Source organism: Microtus pennsylvanicus, chromosome 3 (genome assembly GCF_037038515.1).
Source record: "Microtus pennsylvanicus isolate mMicPen1 chromosome 3, mMicPen1.hap1, whole genome shotgun sequence".
Classification (NCBI taxonomy): Eukaryota; Metazoa; Chordata; class Mammalia; order Rodentia; family Cricetidae; genus Microtus; species Microtus pennsylvanicus.
In genome coordinates, this window is record NC_134581.1 from 4,439,510 (window position 1) to 4,465,000 (window position 25,491).

At 47.3% G+C, this 25,491-nt stretch overlaps 1 protein-coding gene across 3 annotated transcripts in view; it reads right to left on the minus strand.

Moving 5' to 3' along the window:
* Window positions 1-14,641, minus strand: part of Wdr48 (WD repeat domain 48) — a 34,192-nt gene extending 19,551 nt beyond the window's left edge. Inside the window, exons 1-7 of one of the 3 annotated variants that reach the window (XR_012909933.1) lie at window positions 14,199-14,429; window positions 5,562-5,702; window positions 3,809-3,887; window positions 2,897-2,979; window positions 2,666-2,795; window positions 887-975; window positions 326-427 (exon numbers count right to left, since the gene is read on the minus strand). Coding sequence is in view for 2 of the 3 variants with exons in the window: in XM_075964165.1 (XP_075820280.1) it covers window positions 326-427; window positions 887-975; window positions 2,666-2,795; window positions 2,897-2,979; window positions 3,809-3,887; window positions 5,562-5,702; window positions 14,199-14,291 (717 nt within the window). In the remaining variant the exon portion in view is untranslated. Of the gene's footprint in view, window positions 1-325; window positions 428-886; window positions 976-2,665; window positions 2,796-2,896; window positions 2,980-3,808; window positions 3,888-5,561; window positions 5,703-14,198; window positions 14,430-14,562 lie in introns of those variants that run through there. The other 2 variants (XM_075964164.1, XM_075964165.1) reach the window with 2 other exon arrangements.
* Window positions 14,642-25,491: the final 10,850 nt, after the last annotated feature.

The window sequence follows — 25,491 nt, forward strand, 5'->3', positions numbered from 1 at the left end:
CTTTTTATTTTTTAAAGATTCACTTTATTTTTAGATGTATGTGTATCTGTGTGCAGTGCCCATGGAGGCCAGAAGAGGGAACCAGATCCCTCCAGAGCTAGAATTACAGAGGGCTATGAACCACTGGACCTGTGTGCTGGGAATAGAACTCCAGGACTCTGCAAGAGCAACAAGACTCTGACCACTGAGGCACAATTTAGTAATCTACAGACCAAAAATTAGGATATAAATTACACATGCAGATTATGGTTCAGGTCAGCCTCTCCAATCACGCAGACAGAGGACTTCCACTAGAACTGTCAGCTGGGCCTGAAAGCACGCCTACCTGCGTGCCGTCCCTGTTCAGCAGCAGCGCCTTCACGTTGTCCGTGTGCCCTTTCAGCTTCATGAGCTTCGCGCAGGTTCTCGGATCCCACACTCTTAGAACCTGCCAGTGTTTACAGAGTATTATACAAACCGAACACAGATACAACCAGCTTTTGAAAACAGCCGACTTTCATATCAAATGTCAACTATTAAATTCTAAGGAGGAAACACTGCTGCAGCCAATGTATGCTGTCCAAGGCTGCTAAGCTTAAGGACATCTTTCTAAGGCCAAAAATCACAGTCATCTCCCCACGCCACGTACAGCAGTTGCGGTTACACTCTGATGTATACAAATAACACTTCTTTTATCATCCACTGGACAAAATCACTGTCTTTATTATTTTATTCTTTAGATTCTTTTGAGACAGGAATTGGTTGTGAATTTCTGGACTCAAGCAAAATCTTCCTGCCTCAGCCTCCCGAGTGCTGGGACTACCGCATGCTACCTCACCCAGCTCTGGGCATGTTTTTAAGGACTTCATTTTCTTAGGTTCAGAGACACTGGCCAGGTCATCCTTACCTTTTCAGTGGACCCTGATACAATGATTGTTCCCAGCTGGTTCATGGCCAGGCTATAAATGGAATCTTTGTTCCCACTTAATGAAGAAGCTATTGAGGATAAAAGGATTTGAGTATTAACAAAGTGACCAGGTGTTCAGCAACTTGTCAGCAAAGATCACAAGCTTACACATTTGACCCAGAAACTTCACAAACACTTTAAGGACGTGAAATCTATCTATACTAGAGATAATTCCAAATAACTGTATCATCATCAACATTTATTTTTCTGGATTTGCGTATGTGTAGTGTTCAATATCTGTCAAGTGGAACTGTACTGCCATTTAAAACTGACCCACATAAAAGCAGTGTATTTCCAAAGACGGGTCTGACTTGTTCCAAAGCCACTGTTATTCAAAGAAATGCAAAATGAAAACACCATTTCATACACAAATCGGATTAAAAAAAGTAAAAACCCAAACCCCCAAAATCTAAAGCAACACTTTTAGCCAGAATCATGTCCATACCCTTTGATTTGGAAGCCAAAGCGAAAGTGTTTCCATGGAACTGGCTCACAAACAGGTGAGAGGTTTAGAAATGCCTGCTTGTAAGCATTTCAACAAAGGTAGCTATGATTAGCATGGGTTCTACACTCATAAACCTGAGTGACAGCCTCCCTTAAAATCTAAGTAAGCCCAGCTATGGCAGGATCTATGTTCACTAAGGGCAAGTTTCTATTCCTGTGTACCTTAGAGGCAGGCCTTACAAAGAGAGGCCTAGGACAGACCAGGCAGGCCTACCTGCTGGATCCCTGAAAAACAAAATAAAACCACCAAACAAAAAACCCCAAGGGAACAAGGGCAGAGCCCCTTTAGATCCACACTACTGGGAAAACCAACACTGAACAAGTTGTAAACGCAGTCGCTCTAGCGGTCTTCCCAGCAGACTTGGTCACGCTGTAACTATCTCAGCCAAGCCATGGGAGCCCTGGAGTAACATAAGCTGAGACCATACAGCGCAGAAACCTCGCTGTCTGAGTCTGTGTCTTCAACACCTCCTCTGGTGGAAGTTAGGCCAAACTCTGCTCCCATAAGAAGCCCTCAGACATTCAGTCTAGAGGCTTCCATAGGCTGGGCTATTGTAGTATCGAACTTCAAGTCTAGATCTGTGTAAGCCTGACCTGGAAGTTTATCAAACAGCCACAATGAACACCTCTACATCCCTCTAGAAGCACCTGAGTCTTACTGGGCTTTTCTAGAACTGCTGGATTCTTTCAGGCTGCTCTGAACAGACTTCTCAGCTGGTATGGGAACATTCTCTTCTGGGTATTTCTCATCTTGGCCATGAAAAGCTAGCTCATGAATACAGTAAGACTCTGAAGTCAGAAAAAAGCCTGCATTGCCAACTATCGCCTTCTTCAGAAGACTGGCTGTGTATGTCGGGGGCAGCAACACTATGGGAGGTACACGGTGAGACAAGACAGATTCTTATGCCTGCAGGGACTTACACCATAGCTATGTAGCTAAGAAATACACATGGAATAGTCAGGTTCCATCTGGAGAAGCTACTCAGTCTACAGCGCAGCGATGGGCTATCTCCTAGTTCAATCACAGGGCTGGAGAGATGGCTCAGTGGTTAAGAGCATTGCCTAGTTCAATCACAATTCTGGGGGCTAGAAGCTGTATGCAGAAGTACTCTCAAAATATGAGCCACCATCTTGACGCAAACGTATCAAAGATGTTGTATAACATTCTTTATGTCAACTTAGATCTCTTTCAAAAATGTTTTTCAAACACCTTACTTGTGACAGTGTTATTTGAGGCAGTCAATGCTGTCAGAGTATTCACATCCCAAAGGAATATTTGTCTGTCCAACCCAGCCGATGCTACCAGCTCTTTATCCTTGGCATATGCTAAGGCCTTTACATAGTCCTATAACAGAACAGACACACTATGATCTATGCTGTAAGAACACGAGTCCCACAAAGAACTGAGTTCCCAACACGACAGGAAGACTGAACCGTGGACATTACCTTGTGTGTCCTGAGTGTGGACATGCAGAATCCTTTGTGTGCATTCCACACTTTGACCGTCGTGTCAGAGGAGGCAGATATTACTACAAGAGACAGAGTCGAGCAAGGACTTACTACAGGGGCTTGAGCTTCGGGCCACTTAACAGCCAAGTGATGCTACCACAAACACCTGCTCATACATGCACGCTTAAAAGCTCTTTTCATATGTAAATGCACACACACAGAGTATTGCTTTTAATTATACTGGTTTTAATTATACAGAACAAACTGTTCTAATCTCCCAGGTATAAGTCCTTAATTTAATTGAGAAATTCAGACTGCAAAACCAAGAAATGGAACTCATCAAAATAACAAAAACGTAATACTAAGGCTAAAAAAATCATATACAGTATAGAGTTCTATTTATCTATAGTTCAAATTTGTGTCAAACTAATGTGTGCTCATGCTGAACAGCTAAAAGGAAGGTCTGGAATGGCACAAGAAGGCATCTGGTAATCCTGTTATATTTCACTGTGGTTTCAGTATGTGTGCACTTTTCTGCATGTATGTTGGTGTTAGTGAAAAGTCTTACAGGGGCTGGGGCATGGCACCAAGTAAGCGCCTCCTGTGTAGGCATTAGGCACTGCCAACACCCACATAAAAAAACTGAGTGTGGAAGCACACACCTGAACCTCTTATAACTTCAATGCTGGAGGGGGTGGGGGGTGAAAGCAGCAGATATCAGGAGCTCAGGAGTTAGCTAATCTAGCAATCAGTGAACTCTAGGATCAGTGAGAGCATCATGGAAGATGACACCTGATACCCACCTCTGGGGTCCACACGCATACAAACCTGCACACATGCAGACTTACATAAAGAATGAAAGTCATATAAACAGAATTTAAAAATTCAAGAAGCCCGAGAAGCACTTACACGTTTTCCCATTGCAACAGAGCACGACATCATTCACCCAGTCGGTGTGGTGCTCCATGGATGCTATGTATGGATCTTGCTGAAACGAAAAAACAGAGTTTACAACAGAGAGCACAATCACGACAAAGTAGAACCAAGCTCAGATTCTTCAGTTAATGTGATACCATACTTAAATTAACTAGAGTGACACTCCCCTAAACAGGCGATGCTTCCAGAGACTTGATAATTTAAGCAAGCTTGTTTCAGGATATTAACCATAATAAAAGCCTAGGCTCCCAAGGTTAAGTTTTATAACTTGTGGTGGCAAAAGTGACAGTTCTGGGCTAGGCATGGTACAGGGCACAGAGTGCCGGAGGACAGGTAGGGATTTCTTACACCAGCACACCCGTGGTTCTCGAGTCTGGCCTAAGGGCTTTTATCGGTGAGTCCCTATACTGCTTGTCCTTCAGAGAAGGAGACAAGGGGCAAGGGCACCGGCACCCCAATCCAGTTGCCAGATTCCTACCCCCTGGCTTTTACCAGAGCCTTTTAGACACAATATCAAGTTATGTCCCACACCAACACAAGCAAGTTTACACACTTCAGGGGCAAGGGAATGGCTCTTTTGCATATCTAAGAACTTGTCATAAAGACCAGAAAAAAGATGTTTGAGTGTAGGCCAGACAGACTACCAGATTCTAGGTAATCTGCATTTTCCCTTAATTTGTTCAAAATACTGGAAATTCTCAAAAAGTTAACATTATAATTCAAAGAATTTCTACAGCACAGCAAAGGCAATACACTTTTCTTATTTTCATGCCTTTGACACTGTCTTCGTCTCCTCGAGAACTCAGAGCCTGCTAGATTGAGTCCACTACAAGAAACCTTATCTGGCAGCTGTGCCGACGACTCCCTGACTGCAGTGAATACAGGTTTGTAGGGCTGGCTAAAAAGACACAAACTTAAAAAAAATTCAGGTGCTGGCACCAGGGGTCTGTGATTAGGCTGAGTTCCAGTTCACTGCCTGTGAGTACAAGGGACCAGACACACAGTTGAGAGTTGTGTAAATGCTCCTTTCCCTCCCTAGTGCCATTCTCTGTATCATTCACAAAGCAACACTCAAACAAACCCTGGAGTTCCCTCCCATTCAACTGCAGACCCCTTTGCATGTCAATATATTTGAAAAATCTCTTGATTATGATGCTGAAAATAGAACAGAATGTTGAATTATGTACTTTTACAAATATTTAATTTCCTTATAAAAAGTGATTAAGGTCCCTACAACATGTTAGTGTCTTCTTGGCTAACGGCGGTGTGAAACCATGGAGGCTGCCCTCTCCTTCCACTCCTCGGGCTTCTGCAGACATCACTATCTGTTTTGCAGTGCTGGGCATCAAGCCCTGGGCCTTGTGCATGGTGGACAAGCACCCTGCCACCTGAGCTACACCCCAGCCTTGAGAGCCTCGTGCTTACACAGCGAGGGACTGTAAATGCACAGTTATCAAGAGACTTTCCAAGTTCATAACGACACCAAAATCCTGTGGAAGTGCTCATTCCCCACCAGCCAAATATTTCTGCTCCTTTGTGGCAGGGGACTCTTAAGGCAAGATAATTTATGGAGACCCTGTGTTAATAAAGGCATTTTCTCACAGCCTTACACAACTCTGTGGATAATGTCTTCACAGAATATATTATGAAGCTCAGTGCTCAGAGATTAAAACCAGAGCTGAAGAAGAAACCCACCAGACAAAGCCACTGGTCCAAGCCACCTCACCTTGTGCTGATTGACACTCCATATTCTGATGATGGAGTCCCGCCCTGCGGTGAAAAGCCTGTTGAGTGCTGGGTCCAGCTGCAGGGCATTAACTCCATTGCGATTGTACTTCTCCACTTCATCTCGAATAACATAGGAAACCTGGCAGACATCAACAAGAGCCAGGCCATGGTGAGGTGTAGCCCACTAGTGGCTAGTTCCAATAGCAAACTAACAGTTTCTGTCTTTATCTTACCCCACGGAGACTACAGGGCACCTCGAACCCAGCTCAGGATAAGCAGGGCTGCCGCTGCACCTGGACACCTCCCCAGCCTCCTGTCTGCCTGTATTTGTCTAATCCACTTCACCAACCTTCAACCACCAGTACCCCTGAGGAGGACAGTCGGTCAGGAAAAGGAGGAAACGTGGAAAGAGAAAGCTGCCCCCAACCCCTCCTGGTTTGCCTATCGCTGGCTGACAGATGCCAGGACAAGACCTGTAGTCCCATTCTGAGAAGACTGTGCAATGGCTGGTGCACCGAATGCTCTCTCCCAGCATGCCCTTCTCCAGCGGCCCAGGGGGAGAAATCACCAGAGCAGCTTTTCCCAAAGCCTAGCACAGGTGGAGCAGCTTCCTGTTTTTCTAGGCCGTCCGGAGCTCTCACTGCTCCTAGCTCAAGGGCGCCACCTTGCCTCACTCCATAGTTCTGGGAAAAGTGAAAGCATACACAGCCTTGGGTGACTGGAAAGGTCTCTCACACTTGAAGGAGACCAGGAAGTTTGGATACGAGAGCTGACTGAGAATTGGCTGGCAAGAGCAAGGCACTGGGTTCTGCCTCAAGCATGACAAAGAAAAAACACAGGGAGGCAGAGGCAGGCAGATCTTTGAGTTTGAGGCCAGCCTGGTCTACAGAGTGAGTTCTGGGACAGCCAGAGATACACAGAGAAACCCTGTCCCGAAATAAAAAAGAAAGGAAAAAGAAAACCAAAGGTAGATGTCGGTGCACAAATCCTCCTTTAGCTCCTCTAGCACAACAGTTCCCGAGCCCATGCCTTCAGTCTCCTTCAAAGTGGCCTCATTTGTGCTCTATCCTGGACACCTTACTGTAAAACTCCACCGGTTCTGTTCCTGCATTCTACTCGCTACAGGAACTAGGCTGAACATTTAAAATCATACACACACAGACAGAGACAGGCAGACAGACAGGGCCACGGGGACATCCTTGAGACAAAAGTGCCAAGAATGCCCCTTTTCTATATAATTATGGGCAATCTCTCAGCGGTCCCTTAGTTCCCGATCTTGCTGAGGGCCTCCATTGTCAGACCAGTTGTACCTGGCAACTGGTGCTAATTACTTAGAAGTTGTTGAGAGTATTGGATGTCAGGCCTGGGCACATACTGCTCTTGCGGAGACTCCACTTTAGTTCCTAGCACCCATGTCAGGCAGTTCACAGCCACCTGTAACTCCAGCTCCCAGCACCCTCTTCTGCTCTCCATGGACAATGCAGTCTGAGCTGGTGGCCGTTCTACTCTTCAAGGTTTTAGTTCGTGGGTTACTCGTCCCTGAATTCACTTCTATACTGTTCAAGCTGTGGCTGACTGAAGACACACACAGGGGACAGCAATGAGGAGGAAGGAGCGTGTGCCACACTGCTCATTTGCTCACAACTCGCTACTTCTCACCGCACTCACAGCTTACTACCACATGACGCGGGTCTCTGACTCCATCTTCTACTCCTCTTTCCCTAACCCCAGGCCTCTTTACTGTCCACGAACAGGCCGCCATTCCTACTTCAGGACACGTTCATCGGATAGTCTCACTGGAGTGTTCTTGGTCTAGACAGCTTAGAAACTGTCTCACTGCCTTTTCCTCCAAACCCTTTCCAGTCACCTCATGCAGAGCTTCTCTGGTGGCACAGACATGAAGGCAGAGACAGGAAGGCCTCTGAGTTTCAGGCCAGCTGGGCCGACACAGAGAGCCCCGTCTCAAACCATCAGCACCATCATCACAACGTGTTTCTCCTACTGCTTACCATGATCAGCTGTTTGTTTGGTAGCCTTGGATGCCCTGGAACTCACTCTGTAGACCAGGCTGGTCTTGAACTCACAGAGATCCACCTGTCTCTGCCTCCCAAGTGCTGAGATTAAAGGTGTGGGCCACCACCACCCGGCTATTCCATGGTCAGTTTTTAATCCTTGGGGCCTATGTACCGTTGGAAAGAATTCTACAATGAAACAGCACATGCCCACTCCACACACGTCAGCTGACACTGTCCACATCTGCTTTATGAATTCTACAATGAAACAGCACATGCCTACTCCACACACGTCAGCTGACACTGTCCACATCTGCTTTATGAATTCTACAATGAAACAGCACATGCCTACTCCACACACGTCAGCTGACACTGTCCACATCTGCTTTATGAATTCTACAATGAAACAGCACATGCCCACTCCACACTTCAGCTGACACTGTCCACATCTGCTTTATGAATTCTACAATGAAACAGCACATGCCTACTCCACACACGTCAGCTGACACTGTCCACATCTGCTTTATGAATTCTACAATGAAACAGCACATGCCCACTCCACACTTCAGCTGACACTGTCCACATCTGCTTTATGAATTCTACAATGAAACAGCACATGCCCACTCCACACACATCAGCTGACACTGTCCACATCTGCTTTATGAATTCTACAATGAAACAGCACATGCCCACTCCACACACATCAGCTGACACTGTCCACATCTGCTTTATGAATTCTACAATGAAACAGCACATGCCCACTCCACACACATCAGCTGACACTGTCCACATCTGCTTTATGAATTCTACAATGAAACAGCACATGCCCACTCCACACACATCAGCTGACACTGTCCACATCTGCTTTATGAATTCTACAATGAAACAGCACATGCCCACTCCACACTTCAGCTAACACTGTCCACATCGGCTTTATGAATTCTACAATGAAACAGCACATGCCCACTCCACACACATCAGCTAACACTGTCCACATCTGCTTTATGAATTCGCCAATGAAACAGCACATGCCCACTCCACACTTCAGCTGACACTGTCCACATCTGCTCTATGGGATCCACCCCTGCACTCGATTCATCTTACCCTCTCACATCTTTCGGACAGCAGCACATCAGGACACCTTTCTCGAGACATTGAGGCATACGTGCCGCTGTCTAGTTGCTTATGTTTTTACTGTTTATATATAATTTATTTAAAACAAAATTCACAGCGAAACACATCTAGATATGTGACAAATCAACACACCTGTGCAATACAAACCTTACAAAGAGAACATTATCACACCCTACAAAGTTCCCAATTTACACACTCCATCCTTAGACAATCTAACTCTAATTTTATCACTACAACAACCTGTTAGTAGGATCACACAGCTCCTGAGCAAGGCTATTTCTAGAAAGCAGGTTAGTCTAGTTGAGTCCAGGAAAACCTGGCCAACTATAACCATGATCTCACAACTGTTCCTCTGTCTAGTTCCATAATGACTTTCTATTTGTAACTCTATTTCAGCTGACTTTTAAAAAGTATTTTAGGGCTGGAGAAATGGCTCAGTGAGTAAGTGGCTTCACTTGCCACAAAAGCATAAGAATGCAGTAGAATACCCAGAAACCATCAACACCAGGCCGAATAGCACACACCTGGAATCCCAGTGCTTATATAGTACCACGGGAGGTGGAGACAGGAGGGGACCAGGGCACTCATGGACAGCTAGATAGCATGTGCATTGGTGAATGACTGTCACAAACAAGGTGGGAAGTGAGTATGGATACCAAAGGTTCTTCTGAGCTCACATGTGTGCTATGGCACACCCATGTCTACAGCCACATACACGGGGACACATGTTCATATTCTAACACACACACACACACACACACACACACACACACACACACACACTTATAGTCTCTAGTCTGCCCCTTCTAGACCAGGGGTTAGCAACAAGTGCCTGATGGACAAATCCAGCCTCAACCTTCTTTTTGTGAACTGGGTGTGCTGGAGTCCAGCCATCCCTGTTCATTTACAGACTCTCCATGGCTGGCTGAGAGCTCTAAGGGCAGATCCAATGCTTATGGCGCAGAGCTGAATCGTTTAACACCACAAAGCCCCAAGAGCTGAAAACACTCCCACCTATACTCACTCACACAACACCTGTACTTGTTGAGTACTCTTTGTGGGTCCTTCTTCACTGGCTACTCAACAACATTAAATCACAAGGCCTGTCTGTAACTTGACTTTAGAATTCAAGGTACTGTTTTCTCATCCAAGACACAGTCAAGAGGCAAAATACATTCATTTCCCCACCTTTCCCAAAATGGAAGGTTTTATTTTTTATCATTTACAAGCATAAACATAAAAAAATGCATGTAAAGTGACTGAAAACAGCGAGTGGTGATGCCTGTAATTAGCACTCAAGGGGCTGAGACAGGAAGACCACCTGTGGTGTGCAGGCAAGACTACACTGTGGGGCCTTGTCTCCAAATAAAACGAAACCAAAAATAAAAATCCGAAAACACACAGCAGCAACAACAAAAATACTAAAGTATATACGGGGAAATATTTAAAAAAAAACATTTATGTGTATGTGCCTGAGTGTATGCACATATGTGTTCCACATGTGTGCTGCAGAGGACATAACAGGAAATCAAATCCTTGGCGCTGGAGCTACAGAAAGTTGGGAGCCACCCTGTGGATGCTGGGAATTAAATGCAGGTCCTCTACAAGCACAGTCAGTGCTCTTACCTGGTGAGTCATCTCTGCTGCCCCAGAGGTGCAGTAAATGTACCCCATGTCCTTTTGACCCAGACCACAGAATATCACTCCAGGGAGCAGCACTGACACTCTAGATTTTTTGCTTGTTTGAGACAGGGTTTCTCTGTGTAGCCCTGGCCGTCCTGGAGCTCAGAGCTCTGCTGGGACTAAAGGCATGCGTCACCACGTTACAACACACTGTCCAGTAAAGCCACTATCTTACTTTTCAGAAATGGGAACATACTGTGTTAACTTGCTGCTCTTACTTCAGGATACCTTCCTGTTTTGATTATATGGACCTAGCATATCGAGAGAGAGAGAGAGAGAGAGAGAGAGAGAGAGAGAGAGAGAGAGAGAGAGAGAGAGAAAGAGAGGGAGGGAGGGAGGGAGGGAGGGAGGGAGGGAGGGAGGGAGGGAGGGGAGGGAGAGAGAGAGGGGGGGAGGGAGGGAGGGAGGGAGAATATGCACATGGAGGGCTGAGGCCAAGCATCAGCACCTTCTGTTTTATTACTTCCATTTTATTTTATCTGAGGCTGACCATGGTCTCTCACAGACTCTGGACTTTATCAATTCTTCAAGACTAGATGGCCAGCAAGCTCCAGTGCTCTTCCTGTCTCCGCCTTCTCCATACTAAGATTTTGGCACATGCCACCACACCTGGCTTTTTTTTTTGGGGGGGGGGGGAGGGGGGTACTGGTGATCTGAACATAGACCCTCATGTGGCACGCACTTTACAAACAACACAACCTTCCCAGCCTCTAGTTTACTTTTTGATAATTGCAAAATAACCCACTACATGAATATTTCATATTTTTTGACAACTATATACATTGAGATTTCCAAACATGTTTATTTAGTTTTCCACAATAACAAGACTCCTAAAAAAATAATCTTATATAAGTAGAGAAAGATAAAGACATATGACGTGGGATGTCCTGTATATGTGTTGCTTTATTGGTTGATGAATAAAGCTGTTTCAACCAATGGCTGAACAGATCAAACCAAGGAGGGAAATCTGAACAGAGATATATAAAGAGAGTAGGCAGAGTTAAAGAGAAGCCATGAAGCTGCCAAGGAAGAAAGACATCAGCCAAAACCTTACCCGGTAAGCCGCAGCTGCATGGCGAAACAGATTAAGAGAAATGGGTTAATTCAAAACATAAGAGCTAGCTAGAAATATGTTTGAGTCACTGGCTAAACAGTGTTGTAATTAATATAGTTTCTGTGTGATTATTCGGGTCTGAGTGGCTGGGAAACAAATGAGTGGTCTCCGCCAACAGATATATATGTAATTTTTGTAGAATAATTTCTTTTAAAGAGATGGTCTCACAAAGTAGCCCTAGGTACCTAGAATGTGATATGTATATCAGGCCTGCCTCTGCTTCCCAAGGGTGGGGATGAAGGGGCGTGCCACCAGGAAAGGACAGAACACATTTTTATAGTAAGGCACTGTGAACTAAAGGGGCTGCCTTTAGGTTTTGTCAAGGCAGGAGACAAAGCAGTAAGTGCTATGGCTCTGTTTAAAGTAAGATATCACATAAGTCAGGTAGCAAACTGGGAAAGCACAGGCATGGCTCTCAAGCAATGTCACTTCTACCCTTACAGGAAACTTCTGACTGGAGAGGATAAGTCCATCCAGTGGGCAGGAGTCAGGGGATCCTAAACAGCTTACAGGACAGGACCCTTAGCTCCTTCAGGGAGGACTGAGCTAACCTGAGGTGCGGAGAGTGGAGCCCTAGGGTGATGCAGGACACAGTTGCTGCCTTGAGAGAGTGGAGGACAGCAGGACAGGACTGTTATTCTTGCAGTGGGCATACATGTCCCCACTTCTCTGCACAATGAGATGAGATCATCTCTGGCTTCTAGCACCGCTCCTGCACCTACCAGACAAATTCTGAACTTTCTCTTCAGCAGGCTAACTTCACTCTTGTTAGGAAACAGTGTCTAGTTACAATCTGCTTGTTGCTGAACAAAGTGCTGAATACCACACTCTAACTTCATTCTGAGTGGTTAAGAGCAGAATCATCTCCTCCTTCACCCTCCCTGCACCAACCACCATCTCCTCCCTCTCATTGCATGCACTGGCCTATACCCAGCACAGCTAAACTTTTGTTTTGTTTTTGCTTCTGCCGTGTTTCATTTTCATCTTTACTCTCCTTGATCCCTATTGTCTTACTTTTTTTTTTTACGATGCTAGGAACTGAACTCCAGGGCCTTGTGCAAGGCAGATGAGTGTTCTACACTGAGGTATATTCATAGCTTTGTCTTTTAGATGCTTTAAAGCATGTGTGTATGTGTGTGTGTATATATATACATATATGTATATATATATATACACATACATGAATAATGGTGGTGCCACAAAGTACCTTTGGAGGTCAGAGGATAACATGGTCAGTTCTCACATTCTACCATGTGAGTCCCAGAACTCAAGTCTTCAGGCTTGGCAGCATGCACCTTTCTTCCCCAAGCCATCTTCCCATCCCTTGTCTTTTAAACCTTTGCCCCCAAACTGAGAGAGGTGATAATCTTTACTCTATTGAGAACCAACATCCTAGTATGCAGAACATGGCTAAGTTCAGCTTAGTTGGAAACAGCATTCTCACCACCTGGCCTGGAAGCTGGGGTTACTGCAATCCCATCACGAATGCCCTTTAAAAGAAAAACAACACCTATTCAGGGAAAGCTAAGGGATTTTAGATTGCTCTAATTTCACTTATTCTTTAATTTTTTTATTATTTGTGTGTGTGTGGGGCGGTGTACAGCACATGCAGACACATGTATGTACACGAGTGTGGAGGTTGGAGCTTGGTTTGGGTATCTTCCTTGGTTGCTAACTGGACCTGGAGCTTCCTGACCAGCAAGACTAGCTGGCCATGAAGCTTCGGGGATCCTCCAGTTTCTGCCTCCCAAGAGCTGAGATTACAAATGTCAACCAACATGCCAGGCTCCCTTTTAAGTGGGGACAGAATTTTAGATTACGTTTGTGCCCTAGGCCCTTTACCAGACTGAGCCATCTCCTCAGCCCAATTGCAGTCACTGTAACAACCACCTACTGAATACATAGGAACACTGAAATGGCCAGTGAGATCAGGAATCTAAAGAGGATATTTATACAGAAAATTTTACAGGTCTAGAACCTTATGTTGGGGTTACTGTCCCCTGGTCCCCTCTTCTGTGGAACCCTTTCAACCTCTTTCCCTCTTTGGGCCCAATCTATGTACTCAGTACTTGTCTGATGACACAATGCACCTTTCCAAGCCGCACACACTCTACCTGCTGGCAAACACCTGCAAACAGGACTTCAAAATAAATTCCTCCATCTTTAAGATAAAAGGTAGCAGATAACATTTTTTTTTGAGCCAGACTGCTGTGTAGCTCAGTCTGCTCTCAAACTTGTTAAGTACCAGAGAATGACCTTGAATTTCCGACCCTCTAGCCCTCAACACCAAGCCCCTTGACCCGTGTTAGGTGCTACTAGTAGAGGCGGCAGGCAGGTTCCACCGGCCTGGTTTCCTGTGGTGCAGGGGGGCTGACCTTGCTCAGGACAGGAAGTACTGTCAAATGAGCTCCAGGACCCAGCCCCAAAGACAGCAAGCAGAACTCAAACGTACACCACACCAAAGCGATTTAGGGAAACCCACAACACCCACGCTGTGGGTTAACGAACTCATCACCAGCTATGCCGACGCTACGGAGACAGGGACTGGAAGACGCACAGGGAGGACCGTGGAGGGGGAGGCGAACCCCACTGCAAAGGAGGGGAAACTGTCATTTCTTCCAGCGCACGCTCCCACGTGCGGCCCAGTCCCGCCACGCCCCCGCAAGGCCCCTCGCTGTCGGGGCTCACCCACCCGCGGGCGCCGCGTGGCCTCCGCCGCCGGATCGCGGCTGCTCCGAAGGAAGGCGGCCGAGAGCAGAGGCAGGTGAGCGGGCAGAAGGCCCATGGCGCCGCCGCAGGCCCACTGTCCCGGGACGGTGGTTCCCCGGGACGGCGGCTCCCGGCGACCGCTTGCGAGGCCCGCGCGGGCGCCCAGTCTGCCGAGCCGCCGCCTCGGGCCGTTGGCGCCGCGGCCCCACCCCTCGCGAGCCTGCGCCCCGCCCCGTCATCCTCCGACCGTCGAACCCCGCCGGTCGCGGCCCGAGGCATCTGCCCGCCCGCGGGGGAAGCAGACCCGACGGCGGCGTCGCCAAGGCTGCGGAGCCGGGCCGCCATACCTGCACTTTCCTCCGCCCGGCTGTGTTCTGCCGGTGATGGGCCGCCATCTTGCATGTTGACACTCCGACGTCACTTCCGGGAGAGGCTCGGCGCCGGCGGATGTCCCTCCCTGTTCCCTTGGTTGGGCAGAAGGTAGGCAGGGCGTAGGCTTTCCGGCCGCTTGCGCCTCAGAGTAGGAGCCATGTGCGAACGGTAACGCTGATGGATGCAGACCGCCGCAGACGCCAGCATGCAGAAGAGAGGCCGCCCCAGCTTTATTATGAATATTTTTTAATTTAAAATTTATCGCTTATTTGTGTTTTGTCTGAATGTATGTATGTGCGGTGTGTGCACGCAGTACCCAGTGAGGTCAGAAGATGGCGTCGGATCCCGTGGGCCGGAGTTACAGTTGTTCGTAAACATTGCATGGGTTGTGGGAGTCGAACTCAAGTCCTCTGCAGGAGCAGCTAGTGCTCTTAGGTTCTGTGCCATGTCTCCAATTCATCTCCATATTTGTAGCTTTTAAATTAAAAACAAAAAAACAAAATCAAAACTTTTTTGTTATTTTCTGAGGCATGGTCTTACTGTGTAGAATGTGCTGGCTAGGGTGTGGTATGTATGTATGTATGTATGTATGACTTCAGACGCATTCGGAGGTCAGAAAACAACTTGTGGGAGCCGGTTCTCTCCTTCCAGTATGTGGGTCTTGAGGCTCTAACTCTGGTTTGGCAGAGGGCACCTTTACACAGTGAGCTATCTCACCAGACCCCAGACTCTCAAGTGCTGGAATTACAGACTTGTGCCACTATAGTTGGTAACGGGTCTTAGAAGTTAAGCGCGGTAATGTTAGCATTGTCCCTGATTGGAGACAGTCAATATTTCAAATCATCACCTTGGCTAGGAAATATAGTCAAAGTATTATAACTGTGGGGGCCAGCCATGATAAGCTAAGTAGGGACAGGTCACCCAAAGGAGGTTATTTACTTCCAACCATTATCACCTGCCAGAGTAAAACTCGGTCATCGATAAATTTAATAAGAGGCCTGAGCTGGCTGCAGAAAGAACCCCAAACTGAGATCACCTAGCACCACCCAGAACAGACCATTCAAAGCATTCCAACCGCTGTAGATAGGACCTCCTGCCAGCACACACTCACCAGGACACCCCTAGACAAATGTCAGCCAATCAGGGGTTCTAAACCTCAGAAACCCCTCACTCTCACCTTTACTACTATAAATACCCAATTTCAGGGGCTAGAGAGATGGCTCAGGGGTTAAGAGCACTGACTGCCCTTCCAGAGGACCCGGGAATTGCATTCACATGGCAGCTCACAACTGTCTCAAAATCTAGTTCCAGGGCATCTGACACCTTCACACCAATACACATAAAATAAAGTTAAATAAATAATAAAAATTAAAAAAAAGATCCTGAACAAAGTATTAAAAAAAAAACCAATTCTAACTGAGCTTGGGGCTCTCTGGTTGTTCCAATGTGTTGGACATGCAGAGAGACCGAGTTTGCAAACTTGAGTAAAATAAAGGCTCTTTGCTTTTACATATGGGACTCGATCTCCTTGTTGGCTTTGCGGGGACTTCATGGATTTGGGCATAACAATAACCCCTATGGAAACCTACTACCTTTGTAAACTAGTTTAAAAAATAGAATGGGTCTGGAGAGACAGTTGAGAAAATAAGAGCACTTGTTACTCGTGAAGAAGGCTAGGTTGGTTCCTAGCATCCCTCCACCTGGGCACTCCTAAGTGTCTGTAATTCCAATTCCAAAGGCCCTCTCCTGGCCTCCACAGGTACTGCATGCAGATGGCATACCCACACATGCAGGCAAAACACTCATACACATAAAAGAAGTCAATCTTCAAAAGAAAATACATATACAAAAAATAGAAATTCGAATATAGATACCCTGCATCAATGGATGATTATTTTCCCAGAAGACATGGTTTATTAAATGAAAATCTCAATACCAGGCATGGGAGAGCTTCCTTTGACTTAGGGTGGGGAAGCCCTAGAGGCCCTCCAAACAATACAGGCTATTGCTACTGTTCTTGGTTGCCCATTAAAACTAAGTAGTAAGACACTATTGCTGAAGATGCTATACACTTTGGTAGCTGAACGTAGGAACATCCAGGCAGAACTGACCTGGAAATTTCCTCCCTGATGACCAGCCTTCATAGTGGAGGAAGGTGCAGGCGTTGTGCAGGCTGTTAGGGAAGAGAGAGCATCCATGATATCCCTGCAGACAACCCTGCCAGGCAAGATGTGCCGCTGGTGTGGTGGCATGACAGTTATGGGGGGAACCAGCTACTTTTGAATTCAGGCCTGGTCCTGTGAACCTGGTCCTGTAAATCCCCTGGCTCTGGAGGCCATGGCCCCAAGGAGGAACTTGCTACTGTTGTTATTCTAAACTACAAGTTGTCATACTTCCTTTTGGATGTTTCTGTCCAGGAATTGGTACTGTCCTCAGCCATGGCCAGAGGCGCCTCTTTTTGTGGTGAGCAGCAGTTAAAGCAGAGACTCAAAGAGCGGGCAATAAGTGACTGTTAAGTGCTTAGCCCTAAAGAGACGTCTGACAAAGGGTGGAAGGAGCTAAGAGCTGGAGAATGGGGCAGAGCCTGCGGAATGCTGTCTTTTGGCCATTGCCTGGAGAAATCGCTGCAGCTGTAGCTACTGCAAAGGTCTACGAACATTCCAGCAGGCGGCGCTGAGTGTGCTCAGTTGGCCATCAACACATGGGAAGGACATGGAGGCGAGAAGTGTGCTGAGTGTCCAGAGGAGTTGGGGAAGGACATAGGGTCCCTGGGAAAGTGGGAAGGAGGAGATGGGGTTCCTTGGGGGGATGGAAGAGGTGCGTTGGAGCTGCCTAAAATCAAGACAGCACACATGAAATTGTCTAAGGGTGAGTAAAACATACTCTGTTAAAATGATCATATAATTGAGTAGCATGTGCTTGACATGTAATAAGTGCAATAAAATTACTGCCTCTCAAAGTGAAAGTGGGCTAGTGATATAACTCAGTGGGAGCCGAACTCTGGTCCTCTGGAAGAAGAGCCAAGGCTATTAACCACTGAGCCATCTCCCCATCCTTGTGATACATCCTTTAGATTGTTTTTATTTTGCCCACTTGATATGGGTTCCATCCCCTGCAATCTCCATGTTTTCCCACAGAACCTCTAAGAAGACACTGGAGATGTTTATGTACAAATGTAAATGTGTGATGTTTTCGTCTGTCAGAGAGACTTGCTTTAAATGCCGTCTTGAAATTTCCCTTCCAAGTGAGAAGAAGCCAGTGTGCAGCAGCTAGCTTATTCCTGAACACAGCCACTACCTCGGGGCTGGTGTCACGAATGCTCAGTCCAGATCTCCCACTGGAGGGCAGCAGAGAGCCATCCATGCGGTCCCTGATTTGGAAGTCACTGTCTGGGACAGACCTTAGAATGTTCGATACTTGTTCCCCACAGATGAAAAGTCACAAAGTACCCCAACAAGAAATGGATTTTCTTTCATAAAATGCCGTAATTTATCAGGAGGACAAGCTAAGTGAAAATAAAGCATAATTTGGTAAGGTCAGCAGGTTCCGTATCTATAGGTGTAAGCCACTCAGATTAACAGTGTCTGGAAAAAGATTGCACATTCACCAAACACATACAGTTTCTTTCTTACCATTATTAGTTAAACCAAACAGTTTTTACATAGCATTTGAATTTTACTCCTAGAGACGGTTTAGAGTGTACAGGGAGCTTCCACACTGTGCTTTATAAGATCCTTAAGCATCCCAGAATTTTGGTACCCAAGGGAGGCTTGAAACTTAGTCACCATAGATAAGAGGAGTAACTTGATGATTTACCAAGGAGACAAAATAAAAACAATGTAACGACACTGCCACAAATGTTCTCTTTTTGGCGTGTGGTTTTTATGAAGGACTTGAATGGGCTGAGGCTTTAAAGCTTGGGGCAGAAACGTGTATTTTCCCCACAGACTTGCACATGTCCAAGGAGATGCCATAGCAGGTTATTAAACTTAAGTGTAATTCTGGGCCATCAAGAGAGCTTAGCAGGTAGGGGTGCTTGCTGCCAAGCCTGATGGAAACCACATGGTGGAAGGAGAGAAATAACTCCTGCCAGTTGACTTCTGACCCCCACACGCGTGCTGTGTCAGCCCCAGGTGTCAGGGTACATTTTAAAACTCAAACTAAGTGCACTTTGAGGCTCCCACCTAATCAAAATGATGGGGACTTCCTCCTCAGTGGCAGTCAAAACACCTGTGGCTACAGCAATTGTAAGGTCACACGTCAATCTCAGGATCACACTTGGGGGGCACCAAAAACCCTGAAAGCACAGTGTTTAGAACCCAGTGCCTCAGAAATATGGTCCTTTGGAAGTGCCAGGCAAGCCGGTAGCCTTTTCTTCCATCTGGAGTGGCCATTACCAGCACTGGGAATCCTAGAACCGGCAGAGCTAGCCCCAATACCATTATCAACCTGGGTGTTGTCTGTGATACTCCTGGTTTTCGTTCATTCTGAGCTAGCCCCGAGCACCAGCATCAGCATGGCTGCTGTCTGTGATGCTCATGGTTTTCGTTCCTTGCAGCACCTTTTTACTCTCACTGACCCCTCCCCCAGCCTCGAAAGGGCAAAAGGGCGTTGAGTTTTCTTCTGGTGCCTCACCCCACCCTTTGTTCTAATGGGCTGTCTTCAGTGGTCTTGGCTTTCACTAGAGTCCAGATGAGAACATATCCTGAGGAGTTCCTGCTTTTTGCTGGGCAACATAAACCACCCCTGAGACCAGCAAGCTCTGTGGATTAACGACCATCAGTGGAAGCTGAGGAAGGAAGGAAAATTACAAGCAGAGCTGAGACCTGCCAAATCTTCAACAAATCAGCACTCCCCCGAAGCTGGAGTCTAATACCATTCTGTTCCTCGTAATCTCCCAGCAGAAGCCACAGGCATTCTTCGTGCCTCCGAGCACCTTCAAACTGCATTGAAAACCAGGCCCACAAGTCTGGAAATCTCCCTTCACTAATTTGTTGTACACAAATGCCCAAAGAAGCCTTTGAATGGTAAATGCGGTGGGAGGGGCAGTTTCCATGGCAACAGTCCAATGCATCCTTTTCTCCCGCATGCCAATTAGGTCTTCATTGCTGAGCTGCTGTGCATGAGAAGGTGAGGGGCCGGGGCCTTGTGCGAGGAGGAGGGGTGAAGTCCTGAGCACCTGGAGCTGCATCCTGAGCCTACTGAGCTGTGCTTTGGCCTCCTTTGGTTGCCCTGGACCACTTGGGGAAATACATTTGCAGCACACACAACAAAGAACTGGTTTCTTTAATAATACAAAGAATGATTATGAACTAACACAGAATACATCAAAACACAATAGAAAAAAAATGAGCAAAGGACATGAATAGGTACCGTGCAGAAAAAGAGATGATTGAATTTGTATGGGAATGTCCTTAATCTTATTCATAATGAAGAAAATAATGTGTTTAAGGGAGCACCACTTTTCTCCTACAGCTCAGAAAAGACCTGAAGGTTTCATGAGACACTGTGTTCAGGTGATGTGGGAAAGCCATCGTTTACATATTCAGAGGGTAATTCAATGTAATCACCCAGAAAGTGACTTAGCGGTTCCTTTTCTAGCAATTCATCCTCCAGCTGTACTTACAGTTATACAGGGAAAGCATTGTTGGAGAAAATGACGGGGACAGATCAAAGGAATAATTGGTAGGATTGTAAAGATGCAGACACCCAATGTGCCTGTCACATACCAATAGTGCAGCTGAGGGAGTGGTAGGGAATGGCCAGCCTTCTATCTTAGTTTAGCCTGAGATAGGAGTAGGATTAGTTGCTTTTCTCTTAGTTAAATACCAGACAGATCCTGGGCATGGTGGTATATGCCTTTGATCTCAGCAGCTAAGAGGAAGCAGGCAGATGTCTGTGAGTTCGAGGTCAGCAGTGTCTACATACATAGTTCTGGGACTGCCAGTCAGCAGAGAAATCCTGAAATCTCAAAACTAAAGCCCCGATGATGGAGGAAGGTCATTGGCTATAAAGGAACTGCCTTGGCCCATTTCATTGGTTAGAAGATAGGTGGGAGGAGTAAACAGAACAAAACGCTGGGAGGAAGAGGAAGTGAGGCTCAGACTCGACAGCTCTCCTCTCTGGAGCAGACGCCTCAGATAGACGCCATGCTCCCTGCTCCAGGGAAGATGCACGCTAAGAAGCTCCGACCCAGGATGGACTTAGGCTAGAATCTTCCCGGTAAGACCAGTGCTATACAGATGATAAGAAATGGGCTAGTCCAGGTGCGAGAGTTAGCCTAGAAGAGGCTAGGTAGAAATGAGCCAAGCGGTGTTTAAATGAATACAGTGTCTGTGTAATTATTTCGGGGCATAAGCTAGCCGAGCAGGCGGCTGGGGTGTTGGGGATGCAGCCCCGCCGCTCTTATTACTACACCCCAACACCTGACAAAAGCGACTTGAGATAGAAGGGTTCATTCTGGCCACAGTCTGAGGGATGCAGTCCACAGTGGTGGAATCCACGCTGGTGGGAGAGTTGGTGCAGGGGCCTGAGGGCACAGCCGATTACACTGGGTCTGGAGTCGGGACCCAAGCCCACGTGTGGGGGTCTCTCCACTCGAGTTAACCAAATTTGGACCGTCCTTCCCAGACATGCCTAGACATTTGTCTTTTAATGATCCTGTCAGGTTGACAGTCAGGGTCACAATCAGCTTAAGATGCAATCTCAAGTGAGTATAAAGAAGATGCCATGTGCAGCTGAAGGAAGAAAAGTCTCCTGAGAACTGGTTCTAGGTCCCCAGTTGGCTCCATAGTGTCAGGGTATGGGTTCTAGGTCACCCAGTCGGCTCCATAGTGTCAGGGTATGGGTTCTAGGTCACCCAGTTGGCTCCATAGTGTCAGGGTATGGGTTCTAGGTCACCCAGTCGGCTCCATAGTGTCAGGGTATGGGTTCTAGGTCACCCAGTTGGCTCCATAGTGTCAGGGTATGGGTTCTAGGTCACCCAGTTGGCTCCATAGTGTCAGGGTATGGGTTCTAGGTCACTCAGTCGGCTCCATAGTGTCAGAGTATGGGTTCTAGGTCACCCAGTCGGCTCCATAGTGTCAGAGTATGGGTTCTAGGTCACCCAGTCGGCTCCATAGTGTCAGAGTATGGGTTCTAGGTCACCCAGTCGGCTCCATAGTGTCAGGGTATGGGTTCTAGGTCACCCAGTCGGCTCCATAGTGTCAGGGTATGGGTTCTAGGTCACCCAGTCGGCTCCATAGTGTCAGGGTATGGGTTCTAGGTCACCCAGTCGGCTCCATAGTGTCAGGGTATGGGTTCTAGGTCCCCAGTTGGCTCCATAGTGTCAGGGTATGGGTTCTAGGTCACCCAGTCGGCTCCATAGTGTCAGGGTATGGGTTCTAGGTCACCCAGTCGGCTCCATAGTGTCAGGGTATGGGTTCTAGGTATCCCAGTCAGCTCCATTGTGTTAGGGTATGGGTTCTAGGTCACCCAGTCAGCTCCATAGTGTCAGGGTATGGGTTCTAGGTCACTCAGTCGGCTCCATAGTGTCAGGGTATGGGTTCTAGGTATCCCAGTCAGCTCCATTGTGTCAGGGTATGGGTTCTAGGTCACCCAGTCGGCTCCATAGTTTCAGGGTATGGGTTCTAGGTCACCCAGTCGGCTCCATAGTGTCAGGGTATGGGTTCTAGGTCACCCAGTCGGCTCCATTGTGTCAGGGTATGGGTTCTAGGTCCCCAGTTGGCTCCATAGTGTCAGGGTATGGGTTCTAGGTCACCCAGTCGGTTCCATAGTGTCAGGGTATGGGTTCTAGGTATCCCAGTCAGCTCCATTGTGTTAGGGTATGGGTTCTAGGTATCCCAGTCGGCTCCATAGTGTCAGGGTATGGGTTCTAGGTATCCCAGTCAGCTCCATTGTGTTAGGGTATGGGTTCTAGGTCACCCAGTCAGCTCCATAGTGTCAGGGTATGGGTTCTAGGTCACCCAGTCGGCTCCATAGTGTCAGGGTATGGGTTCTAGGTCACCCAGTCGGCTCCATAGTGTCAGGGTATGGGTTCTAGGTATCCCAGTCAGCTCCATTGTGTTAGGGTATGGGTTCTAGGTCACCCAGTCGGCTCCATAGTGTCAGGGTATGGGTTCTAGGTCACCCAGTCGGCTCCATAGTGTCAGGGTATGGGTTCTAGGTCACCCAGTCGGCTCCATTGTGTCAGGGTATGGGTTCTAGGTCCCCAGTTGGCTCCATAGTGTCAGGGTATGGGTTCTAGGTCACCCAGTCGGTTCCATAGTGTCAGGGTATGGGTTCTAGGTATCCCAGTCGGCTCCATAGTGTCAGGGTATGGGTTCTAGGTCACCCAGTCGGCTCCATAGTGTCAGGGTATGGGTTCTAGGTATCCCAGTCAGCTCCATTGTGTTAGGGTATGGGTTCTAGGTCACCCAGTCGGCTCCATAGTGTCAGGGTATGGGTTCTAGGTCACCCAGTCGGCTCCATAGTGTCAGGGTATGGGTTCTAGGTCACCCAGTCGGCTCCATAGTGTCTCCTCTCTTCTTCCGCAGGAATCCATGACTGACTCCAAACATACTAAGGCAGATCTTTAGCAAGACTATCCTGAGAGCTTGTAAGTGAGCAGTTGGGTGGATTTCAGTTCTAGAGGGTGAGAAGTAAGCCGGCCACAGCAACCACTTTGGTGAAACTATGAGGCATGCTGGGAACAGATCTTGTACCACAGTTTTGGAATAAGAGTTTGGTGTACTGTCTAGTTTTATGTCAACCTGACACTCGCTAGAGTCATCAGAGAGGAAGGAGATTCAGTTGAGATCTGGTTGTAAGGCATTTTCTTAATTAGTGACTACCGGGAGAGGGCCCAGCCCATTGTGAGTGACGTTATCTCTGGGCTGGTGGTCCTGGGTTCTATAAGAAAGCAGGCTGAGCAAGCCACATGGAGCAAGTCTGTAAGCAGCTCCCCTCCATGGCCTCTGCATCAGCTCCTGCCCCCAGGTTCCTGCTCTGTTGGAGTTCCCGTCCTGACTTCCTTCAATGGTGGACTATGATGTGCGAGTGAAAGCCACATAAACCCTTTATTCCCTAACTTGCCTTTGGTTATGGTGTTTTATCACAGCAGCAGAAACCCTAACTAAGACACTTGGTGAGGATTTTCCATAGACTAAATGTGTGGGGAGTACCTGGGAGAGAGGCAGCCTGTGGCTGTGCCAAGTCTCACTCCAGAAGGAATATTTGCAGGGTGGTTCAGTTGGTAAAGTGCTTGCCTTGCAAGCATGAGGACCTGGATTTGATCCCCAGAACCCACATTTAAAAAGGTTACATGTGGGGGGCCACAGATGTCTCGGCAGGTTGGAACACTTGGTACCATGCCTGACAAACTGAGGTGGATTCCCAGGACCCGCAAGGTAAGAAGAAAGAACCAGCTTCTACAGGTTGTCCTCTTACCTCTTTCTCAGACTCCATCATATGTGTGTGTGCTTGGTCCAGGGAACATACGTGGTGGAAAGAACTGACTTCTACAAGTTGTCCTCCATACACACTCCATGCAGTGTATGTGCTCAAGCATATGCATGTACACGCGCACGCACACACACACACACACATGCACACGTATAGAGAGGTACATAGGTAGATAAGACAGTCACACAGATAGGACCAGGCATGGGTTCCACACCTACAATTTTAGCACTTGGCTGGTAGAGGGAGGAGGATCAGGAGTTTAAGGTCATCCTTGGCTACCCTGTGAATTCAAGGCCAGCTTGGGATCCATAACCCTTTCTCAAAATAAAAGCAAATGAACACACTGAATCCCTAGACCCAAAAGGAACTAACCCTTCCCAAGTAACTTACTGGTATTCCAGAGCAGAGCCCAGGAATTCAGGGACACAGAAATATCCACTGACATGTGCCAATGTCAATTTCACAGTTGCTACCTTCCCGCACAAAGTGGCCAGGCAAATGGAGAGGCAAGAAAATATGATCCATAGCGATTGTATAAATCATGCCGTTGAAACACCCAAACTGGACAGAGAAGCTATATAATTAAACAGAGAAGCTAAGGTAGTTATTAAAACCGAACACATGTGTTGGGAAAATTAAGTACAGATGTGGAATATACAAAAAGGGTCAAACAGAGCTACAGTGTGGACAAACTGGAAGGAAAAAACCTAGGGCAATGCACCAGGCTTTTTCTGTTAGGCCACCAGCCAGCTCCCAAGTCCTGAAGTGGAGACTTTGTAGTTTTGAACGCTCGGTCTAGCTTGGGCTCATTTCTGGCTAGCTCTTTTAACTTACGTTAACCTGTTTCTCAGCATCTACCTTTTGCCCCGGGGCTTCCTCCCTTTCTTGCTCTGTAGTCTCACGTTCACTGCTTCCGCCTGTCTGTCTGTCTGCTCGCTACTGACTTCTTGCCACAGGTGTGTCCCCCTCTTTCTCCATCGTTTTCTCCTCCTCCCGAGCCTAGACTTCTCCTTTGATTTATCCTCTCTGCCCACCAGCCTCACTTATCCCTCTCCTGCCTAGTTATTGGCCATTCAGCTCTTTATTAGACCAATTAGGTGCCTTTGGAAGGCAAAATGAAACAGATGCGACACATTTTTACATAAGTAATTACCCATTCTTACATTGTTAAAAAGTGCAGCACAAACAAATGTAACGGATCTCTGCTGGGTAAGCAAATGTTCCACAACAGGGAGCACAGCAGGAGCTCCCAAGGAGAGGAAGAGTGGAAAGAGACGGGAGAAAACCTTGGAAGGGGCTGGAAAGACGGCTCAGCAGCTAGAATGCCCGCCACTCTTGCAGAAGACCCCAATTCAGTTCCCACCACCCACTTAGGGAGGTTCACAACCACCTGTAACTCCAGAGGATCCAAGAACCTCTTCCAACCCCCACAGACACTACACTTCCATGGAGATACCCACACC